The 9,914-nt window shown below is 40.2% G+C and overlaps 2 protein-coding genes across 2 annotated transcripts; both read right to left on the reverse strand.

The window, feature by feature from the left end:
- Positions 1–597: 597 nt before the first annotated feature.
- On the reverse strand, positions 598–1,510 carry LOC123108463 (uncharacterized). The gene is made up of 2 exons (XM_044530246.1): positions 1,054–1,510; positions 598–945 (listed from the first exon to the last, which is right to left on the reverse strand). The coding sequence occupies exons 1-2, from the start codon at positions 1,507–1,509 to the stop codon at positions 697–699; spliced, it is 705 nt and encodes a 234-aa protein (XP_044386181.1). The 5' UTR covers position 1,510; the 3' UTR covers positions 598–696.
- A 4,391-nt stretch (positions 1,511–5,901) lies between these two features.
- On the reverse strand, positions 5,902–9,908 carry LOC123106063 (beta-glucosidase 26). Its single transcript, XM_044528265.1, has 3 exons — positions 9,705–9,908; positions 9,521–9,596; positions 5,902–9,401 (listed from the first exon to the last, which is right to left on the reverse strand). The coding sequence occupies exons 1-3, from the start codon at positions 9,819–9,821 to the stop codon at positions 9,322–9,324; spliced, it is 273 nt and encodes a 90-aa protein (XP_044384200.1). The 5' UTR covers positions 9,822–9,908; the 3' UTR covers positions 5,902–9,321.
- Between the last annotated feature and the right edge of the window lie 6 nt (positions 9,909–9,914).

A 9,914-nucleotide genomic window follows, 5' to 3' on the forward strand; every position in this document is an offset into this window, starting at 1 on the left:
AATGTGTAATAACAGCCCATAATGCAATAAATATCGATATAAAAGCATGATGCAAAATGGACGTATCAACTCACTACAAAAAATGTGTTAATCCATGACGGATACATTGTGTCACATATGTGCACAAAACCATCATGGTAGGTCATCCATGACGGATTTAAAATTCATCATGTATATTGCATCATAATTTAACTATCATGCGCTCCTTGACGGATTGCCAAAACCGTCATGGATCCATGACGGTTTTAGACCGTCACAGCTCACTTTTGACAGCACTTAACTGAGGTGATGATAACGGCGTTAACATGCTTGCCACATCATCATCTGATGTGGCGGCCCATAAGGTAGTCGGCCCAATTAGAGTTTTGACCCACTAATTTCTGTTGTAGGCCATGTGGTAGTCAGTAAGTTTTGGCCCACCAACTTTTGTTGTGGATGGTGTGGTAGTCAGCCCAATTAGGGCTTTGGCCTGCTAATCAGCTCAACCCAAAACGTCTTTAGCCCAGTCCAAAACATTAGAATATTTTTCAGTCCATTAACATTTTTAATCCATAACCTTTTTCCTCTAAATATATGCTCATATCATAAAGAAAAAAATACATAAAGAGAACTCATATCCAGGAACAATACCAAAACAGGTCCCACATAACATAAAAATAAAACAAGTCGCTGCATACATGAACCCACGAGAAAGAATCAGAGATGCACGTGTCCTGGAACTTCTGCACAAAAGACTTGCAGGTCCTTGTGCCACCGATCTGGAAACCTGTAGCCGTCGAGACGCCAGCCAGAGAGGAGATCGCCGCAGAACAAATAGCCCAAAACTTCGAGACGGCACCGACGCGTGTACAGCGATGGCAACCGCCTGTGTTCTGCGCCGCCGCGCTCGCCGGTGGTCCTCCACAAATCACATCTCAACCGTGGAAGTCCAGACAAGGAGAAGTTCTATTTAGAAAAGACAATACAAGTTGGCATAACCAAGTCATTCCTCTATATACTGAAACTGAATGTGTGGTGGTGGAGAGAAGTAATGAGTAAGACTCTGCCCCGTACCATGGATGCTCTGTAGACTTCGTGCACGCACGCGGGTTGACCAGCAATAGTGCGCCTCCGCCGCGGCTCAATGGCGAGCCATTTAGTTGGCACCAGAGCCTCCAGCCGCGTCGCTAGGGAGAAGAGACCGCCACACTTCTTGGAATTAGTGGTAGCATACAGAGCGGCGCCGTTCTCCGCCGGTGAGTCGGAACAGCCCCACACCAGGCGGCCCAGGGGCGTCCCCTCCTCAGGGGACAAGGATGTCACCGCGGCAGACGTGGCCACCATTGAGGGAGGCCAGATGCCAAATCTACGCTCCATCAAGGCACTTGCGAGAAGCAGAGGGCAAGATGCCTGTGGATGAGAAGGTGAGGGCGGTGTCCGTGGTTGGGGGAGGGTGGAGGGTCTGGAGAGAAGGGAGAAGCTGGCCGAGATCCACATGGGTGTCAACGAGTTCTTTTCTCTTCTGTGCATGAGAAGCCGGCGGCTTGTTGGTGGGAGGAAGAAGAGACCAGAAATAGGGGTAGCATTGCTTGCCATTGGATCTCGGCAGATCGGATGGTTGATATTGGCGATCCGTGGGACAGTTGGACTAACCAATCACAACGCGAGTTTCCCCTCAGGCTGGATTGCCAATTCTGCTGGAAACCCTACAGGGCCTTTGTTGGCAAAGAGGCCGGCCCAAAATTTCAAGTATTTTGTTTCTATTGTTTGAATAACTAATTAAGGTCCCCTTAAAAAATAACTAATTAAGACAGCCTTTGTTGCCTCAATAAAAAATTAAGGCAGCCTTTGTCGAGTAACTTGCAAAAACTATCTATCTATTACGTATATAACATGCATATTGAACTTTCCTGTGGTCACGTGTCTTTGCATAAAAGGCATATAGGAGTCCGGATGTAGCAAGGCTAGGAAAGAAATATCCGGTGAAAAAAAGATATCAATATTCATGACCACATACTTACGCATGCATTTCCTATATGGCTAAACAAATTTTTTTATTTGTGATAGCTAATTACAACGCGAATCAGAAACGGGCCACATTGTACCAAAAAAATTGGTTTACTAAACCGGACATATACAAGATTCTTCTGAATCGTACACGGACTCATCCATCCAAAGCAAAATTTGGTCTCCTGAACCGTACACGGACTCTTCCATGTAAAGAAAAATAAAATAGGGTCCGGATAACTGCCACATGTGTGGTGTATCGGATAGTTGTGCCACACGTCTCGTATGGCATGGACAGCAACCAGCCCACACATCTACGTGTGGGAAAAACAACTAATGCCCACACACATCTTTTTTCCCTCCTGAACCCTCTCACACGTGTGCGTGTGGGCGAAGTTGATAACGCCCACACGCCCGTATGTCAGGCCTCGTACCCTTCTCGCCCCGCACGCGACGCGTGATGCCCATCGCGCGCCCGCAGTTGCCATGGTCCAGACCCTCGTCCATGTTCGTTTATCTGCAGTTGCCATGTCACTGAACTACGGTTGCCATGTCGGACAACTGCAGTTGCCATGGTTGCTCAACTGCAGTTGCCATGTATGGTCTGATCTAATGTAGTTGCCATGATTTCATAACTTTAGGAGTTGCCACATACTAAAATTAGGCAGTTGAGAGAGTTGCCATGTGCTCACAAGCATGCTAGGGCAGTTGCCATGTAAAAAGGAAGAGTTGCCATCTGCTTACATTCACGTTAGGGCAATTGCCATGTACGTGCACATTGGGGCAGTTGCCATGTATCATGCAAAAACACATGGCAACTCGGTAAAAGACAGTTGACATCTGCTTACGTGCACACTAGGCGGTTGCCGTGTATCCTGCAAAAACACATGGCAACTCGGGTAAAAAAAAAGAGTTGCCACCTGCTTATAAAGCACACTAGCGGCAGTTGCCATGTGCGCTGCAAAAATACATGGCAACTAGCAGCTTACGTGTGGGAAAGGAGACGGGCGTGTGGGCAAGATGGCAAATGCCCACACACCAGCCCTTGTGCATGACTGAAAACTGGTATGTGGGTGAACTGCTAAACGCCCACACACCGGCCCCTCCGTGTGGTAAAACGGATGTGTGGGCGAACTATGTCACACATCACACACACGTCTTGTCCTACGTGGCACAGAAAATCAGTCAGATTGTGTCAAAATTCGTGCATATAGTACTAGACGGTGATGGATGCGTGTGATCGAGATGATCAACGCCCACACGTGTGGGCGTTAACATTTCCAATAAAATAAAAAGTACAGTCTAGACTAGAATCACGATCGGTGCATGAAACATACAGGGACTCACGAATAAAACAATTATGGCAAAGCCAAAAACAAATCCCATGATAGAAAAATATAGCACGTCTTAGCAGAATTGGTATATAGAAAAACTAAACGTTCACAATTTGGTATTCCAGTGGGTTCCACATAAATCAGTTAGATGAGCTAAATTTTGTAGTACTTTTTAACTGAACGTGCGATTTTTGTATAAGGAAAATCTACCTGAAACTAACATGTGATAAAACTATAATTAAATTCAATTTTTGACTATTTTCTTAAAAGAATATTAATGTTGGCGAAATAATTGTATCAATGTACATGTGTTTGATAAAATAATAAAAGTATCCCACATACAAGCAACGGAATATTTTTCACATGTGATATAATACATATATTTTATTTTCTAGGACATTCAACAAAATTCTCCACTAATTTGACATTTTCTATAGTTAAAATGAATTTCCACGTGTTTATTGAAATTAATTTCAATTTGAACTACATAGGTCCCTAATAAGGCTGAAATGTTTTACAAAAAACTATATTTAAGAACATATATTTGATATAGTTCATATCCCGAAAATAGATGATAAGATCAATGATTTGCTAGGCACAGTCAAACTTCTATGTGCAACCTATCTGGACAAAAATTATAAAAATATCTAAAAGTGGTGCGAAATCAATTATTTGTCATGCAATCATATTTTGGATGAGTAATCTTGATAGAAAATTTTCAAATGATGTGAGCAAAGTTGGACTGTGCATTGTTTACAAATGAAAACATCTCTAAGGATGATTCATATAAGTGAGAAACAATAATTCTATGTGGTTGTGGTACATAAATTCTTAATGAAGATATAGAAATTTTTCTTCCATTTTTGTAAATTCACATAAATTTTGGTAAAAAATCCTGCTTTCCTCTTCGAAGTACAACTAATGAAAATAGAATAAAGATGTAAAGGACGCAATATATTTTCTGTATGCACCCATAACATTTTAAAATACACGTTGATTTTTTAAATACATGGTGAATTTTTTTCAAAATACATGTTTGAATTTTATTTCAAAAACTGTTAAACATTTTAAAAATACAAGTTGCCAAGTGGGAAGATGTTAACCGCTTAAAATTCATGTCTCAGCTTCGAGTTCTATTCATGTGATGTTCTCTTTTTACTCCTATAGAATTTTCACATGTACTATAATACATATATTTTGTTTTGTAGGAGTTTGAATAATTTTAGAGATTATTTAATATTTCCTACTGTTTAAATGTATTTATGTGTGCTCATTGGGGGTAGTGCCATTTTGATGTATATGTAAGTCAAATAAGGTCTAAACATTTCAAAAAATATATTTAAGGAATTATGTTTTATTTTAGCTCATATACTAGAAACAGATGAAAATGTCAGAAGATACTAAGGGATAAGTCCAACTTCTATTTGCAACCTATTAGAAAAAAAATGATCATAATATCAGAATACAGTAGACAATTCTTATAAATAGGCATGGAACAATTTTATTAATTCATTAGAGGGACACAAAAATTTTAGGAGAATTCATGAATGTCTATTATACATTGACGTTAAGTCGTACAGTACATAACTATTGTCGTCTTTTCGCAAAAGAAAAAATATATTGTTGCCTACACGTGAAAAGTACTATTAATGAGTCAATTACACTGGTGGTGCTAGAACTTACGCAAACGATCACTTTAGTGCTAGAACTTGTGGTGTATATTGAAATGTTGCAAAAACTTAGCTTCAGCGTACAAATATGGTGCTAATCGCGGTTGTATACGATGGAACCGGTGATGAGGCATGTCAACGTGGCTTAGGGCCCTCCGTCAGTGATTGCATAGTGAGGGGGGCAGGTGGTGCGTTCTTTTTGCAAAAACTAGTAAGCTTGCACGTGCAACGCACGTCTCAGCTAATACATTTTTCAGAGATACATCAACTCCCGATCAAATACTACCATATGCTTATAGTTCTTGATGCTAGTGTAAAAAATGACAACAACAAAAAACAACCAATGTAACATTCTTCAAAATAACAATTACAATATGGTGGCTTAAGTTGAGTTTGATCAATCTGTACACTCTATTTTTCTTTCTTCTAAAGCAGCATATAGCTCTCTCAAGAGAGAACCACAAGTATGATGTACCACAGATGCTTCTTATCATCGACCCCTCTCTACGAGTCTTGGATCTCATATTAAGCTCAAGACAACCAGCTCTGCTCTACAATAGTAGTACAGCCACAGTTACTTTGGCTACATGCGCTACAGATGCTAAGGCTGAAGCGGCCATGCAAGCAAAATACATGCTTGCCTCATCTCATCCAATACTTTTGTTGTTATGCAGGCAATAAACTCCCAAAACACAAGTATGAATATGAATCGACACAAATGGCAATCAAGACCCACTATCAGTCTCATTAACCAAAACACAAGTATGAATAAAAATATGTTTTTACATGGAATAAATATGTTTTTTAAGAATAAAATTTGTGCTGCTACTTTTGAAATGATGATGTTTGTAGGATAATTGCAACCAACAAAGGTGTTCGACAGCAGTTTCTTCAATTTGTGAATGCAAGCGTCATACAAATGTCATATTTAGATTAAGACTCAATTAGAAACAGTAATTTCCTTATTTCATATTCTCACAACCCTTTTTATTTAAGTCATGCGTCTCCTCAATCATTTATATCCAGTACCGGATATTCTTCAACTCAAGTATTTTCATATACCCCAGACTCAACACTCAACGTAAGGCCAGAATAACCTTCTCCATCTTCTCTTCTACCCTCCTACTCCACATGCGCCACCCCACATTGCTGCAGTTCAAATGGAAGATGGTCGGTAAGTAGTCTTGATTAGATCCACTTGAGGAGCTTGAACCACAACAGATCCACCCGAGCAACTTTGATATATTTGCTTTGCAGCTGTCATGTATCCTGATTTTGGATCTGATCTGTACTGTGGTTAGAAGCATGTATCATCTAACAAAATGTCAATAAATCACAAAGTAAAAAAACTAAATTCTAGAAGAAATATAACTGGGAAACTGATTAAAAGATAAAGACTATTCTAGTTACATTGCATTGTGTACGGCAAGCTTAAGCTATTTGATCTCCCACTAATTGATTGGAGCAAAGAGCCTCTGTCACATACTAAGCCATCTGATCCATGACTGATCAATTGACCATGATTCAAAATTACAAATACTGGAAGCACTATTACCCCTGCAGCTTAGCAGGATGAACATCATAAAGTACTTTTGTACAAAAAATGACACCAAATAGACAATGTCACTAAGGGGAAACATTAGTACTAAGAAGGAAATCGACACAAGATGGGGGAATGGATTTAGACCTCGTTGGGACTAAACAACCTGACGAGGCAACATTGAAGGTCGATCCCTCTTTCGACTTAAACATGCAACCATAGTGCAACCAAATTTTAGTGATGTGGTCGATATAAGATTTCAAACATTTTACTTGAGTTGGTAAAAAGTAAATGAAAGACTAAAAAACGCTGGTCAGGCCCTATGCTCAACTGATAATGGCAGGCTAACACTTCCGCCAACACAAAGGAAGTTCTAGCTCGTACAGGTGAACATGCACTACAAGCCTACAAAATATACTTCCATCTCAGGTTTTAAAAGTTTTTGTCGAACCTTTTGCTCCCATATCCTATGCTACTTTTTAGGCCTTAAGGGACTATACTAATTGGCATTTACTACTTCCTCTGATCCATAATAAGTGTCGCAGTTTTGAACTAAGGTCGAACACCTTAGTTCAAAGCTGCGACACTTATATTTGGATCGGAGGGAGCACAAACTAAGGGTAAAAGGAAATCTACAAAATTGTAACCAGCTAGTGTTGTACTGCAACCTTTAGTATAGATACCTGAACACAAATGGAAAAAATGGAAATTAGTAGACATATATCACATCATCATAAAATTTACTTGGAAGTGACCAATATTTCTTAAACATCTCAACTAAATCAAAACTTGAGAAGCAAAAGTTCATCTCCTTGATGCCTTCATCATAGAGGAGGTCACACATCTGCACTTTGCAAACCAACCAAAAAAATTCGGATCCAGTAGAGGGAAGCCAACTAATGAGATGAGGGTGATGGTTAGTTGTGGGGTCGACAATCCGGTGAGGGTTCGGTGACTGCCAGCGGCAAGGCCAGGAAGCAGCGCCGTGGTGATCGTGGAGCCCGCAGGTCTGAGCCGCCATGCATGTCCATCGGACCCATGCACAGCTGCAGGATTTGGAGAGCGAGTGGCCGACTGGCCGCGACATCGCTAGCAAAGAGCACTTCATGGTCAAGACTAAAGCAACCTCACCCTCCCAAATCATTTTTCCACTAATTTTACAAGGACACAGATGATTCAGATATTTATATGTATAGTTTTTCTAGAACTATTTGACATTTGGAAAATTATTATTCATGCGGGTGCATGTATGAATTTCTCCTATGCAGCTTGCTAGTTTTCTTCACCACCCAATTCCATTACCACTGAATCCGATCAGAAAAATAACAAGCTCACTAAATTGAATGCAGTGTGCATCAACATAATAACTCATTAATATATAGCTCTGTGATCTCCAAAAATGAATGTAGACATTCAGTTTTAAAGGCTGCATTTCTTTTAGTTCTTTCAAGAGACTGGCAGAAACATTGCCTTTGAATTACAAAAATAGAGTATGTTTAACAGTCATTTACATGCTTATTTCGTTGTAGTGGCAACCCAATGGGAGAACCTTTTCCGTACTTGCACATTGGACTCGCGCTTTTTAACAAAAGGACATTCACTGAATGAAAAGGAAATAATTGACGAAACAAATGTTGTGGTTAATTACCTGAAGCATACTACACATACTTAAATGTAAATGTGTTTGTCAACAGATTGTGCCACACATTTAGTCAAATCTAGATTGCAATGCACCCCTTCATTTTTTCCTCCATAATAACTTGATCTGCATGAAAGCATCCAAATTGAGAACAAACAAAGGATACGTAAAAAGACATTTAAATATCTGGAACAAGTCAAAAATAATACTTGAAAAATAAGAACAGAACAAAAATGAAAAAGGAACACATAAGAAATGAAATGTGAGTTATATAGTATTTTATTACCAACATGGCATCACTCAAAGATAATACTTGTCAAAGAACAGCTTGATCAGGCACAAAGACCTAGACATGTGCAAGAGAAGGGAATCAACACATAAAATTTAACCTGAATCTACCTCAACCATGAGCAAGTACGAGCACTGCTCCTTGCCTTGAGTAAGTGCTTGCTCTGGTTTAGTTTGCCCCAGCACAACAGAGATCTTCCTTGGATGACATAGATTTAATATATGTTCTCCTCCTAGTACTAAAAATAGGACCACATGGCTTCCTAGCGATTTAAAGCTAACAGAGATCAGAGAGCAAACTAATTTCACCAATTTATCACTGTAATCTCTATTGAATACAACACTTTGCCACATCTTGTATTATCTATATGGCATTGCTAAAGTGATTCTAATCTGAAAAAAGAAAAAAAAAATCCAACTTTGCCATGTTGAACAGCATCCGTAGTATTGCATGATGTAGTGACCCAAAATTAGTAGCACTATAATTGGATGGTTCAAACTCATGTGTCGGATGTCCTAAAAGTTCAGACTTGTATTAAAAAAATAAGGAAATTCCACAATATATCTTAAAAATGTAACTATGGATGGATTGAACAACCAAATTGCTACCTGATAGAGCAAAATTCCATATGCTTTCTGTTTTTTAAACCTAGTTCGAGGTGGATTCCATATTCTAACTGCACTTTACGGGAATGGATCTACAATCATATTAAGAGGTTCCTTTCATCTTGAGCTGGTGCTTCAGCTGTTGGAACACTTAAGCTCAGATCTTCAGTATGATTTTCTTCAACTGTAGGATCGAACAAAACCTACATGATAGATTGCTTACATTGATTAATAATCAATCAAGCAATTTTGAAAACTTCAGTTATCTTGCTGGAGCATGTAATCTATGAGCCTGTTGTAGTGGTCCACTCCTTCCTGGTTCACCTTCCCAGTCCCATCTACAGTTTTATCATACACAGCTCTACATCAGAAACTACTTTTGATCCAGGAAAAATAATATTGGATCGAAAATTAGCAAGCTGCTGTGGTTGGAGGAGGGATCAGGGCACATATATACCTGGGAAAATCCTCCACCAGGAGATCGAGAACCGGTACGCGTCGAAGCCCATTTCCTTCATTATGCTCACATCCTCCTACACACACCTCAGAGTAAAAGACCTCTGTCAAACATCAGGATACCACCAAGAAACACCAGAAAAACATAGCAGTCAGGACGATTGTTCATACAGTATAATACACACCTTGTACCTATGGTACTCATCGACCGTCACGTCGGCGGTGCCATTGCCGGCGATCGTCCCCGGTATGGCTGCAAAGGCGTCCCAGATGCTGGGCCTGCGCCCGCCCTGCCTCGCCATGCCCTCCACCTGGTACGCCGACGCGGCCGTCCCGAACACGAACCCAGCCGGGAAGCCCCGCCGGCTCAGCCCGCCCGTGTTGTGGATCTCCGG

This window comes from Triticum aestivum, chromosome 5A (assembly GCF_018294505.1).
Source record: "Triticum aestivum cultivar Chinese Spring chromosome 5A, IWGSC CS RefSeq v2.1, whole genome shotgun sequence".
NCBI lineage: Eukaryota > Viridiplantae > Streptophyta > Magnoliopsida > Poales > Poaceae > Triticum > Triticum aestivum.

Bases quoted from the DNA above. Each gene is read 5' to 3' on its own strand.
- LOC123106063 (XM_044528265.1), bottom strand. From the start codon at position 9,821: ATGGCGAGGCAGGGCGGGCGCAGGCCCAGCATCTGGGACGCCTTTGCA. The intron at 9,597-9,704 runs GTGTGTATTATA...AGGTGTGTGTAG, and splicing joins ATGAGTACCATAGGTACAAG to GAGGATGTGAGCATAATGAA. The intron at 9,402-9,520 runs GTATATATGTGC...ATAAAACTGTAG, and splicing joins CTGGTGGAGGATTTTCCCAG to ATGGGACTGGGAAGGTGAAC.
- LOC123108463 (XM_044530246.1), bottom strand. From the start codon at position 1,509: ATGCACAGAAGAGAAAAGAACTCGTTGACACCCATGTGGATCTCGGCC. The intron at 946-1,053 runs GTACGGGGCAGA...TTTTCTAAATAG, and splicing joins AAGTCTACAGAGCATCCATG to AACTTCTCCTTGTCTGGACT.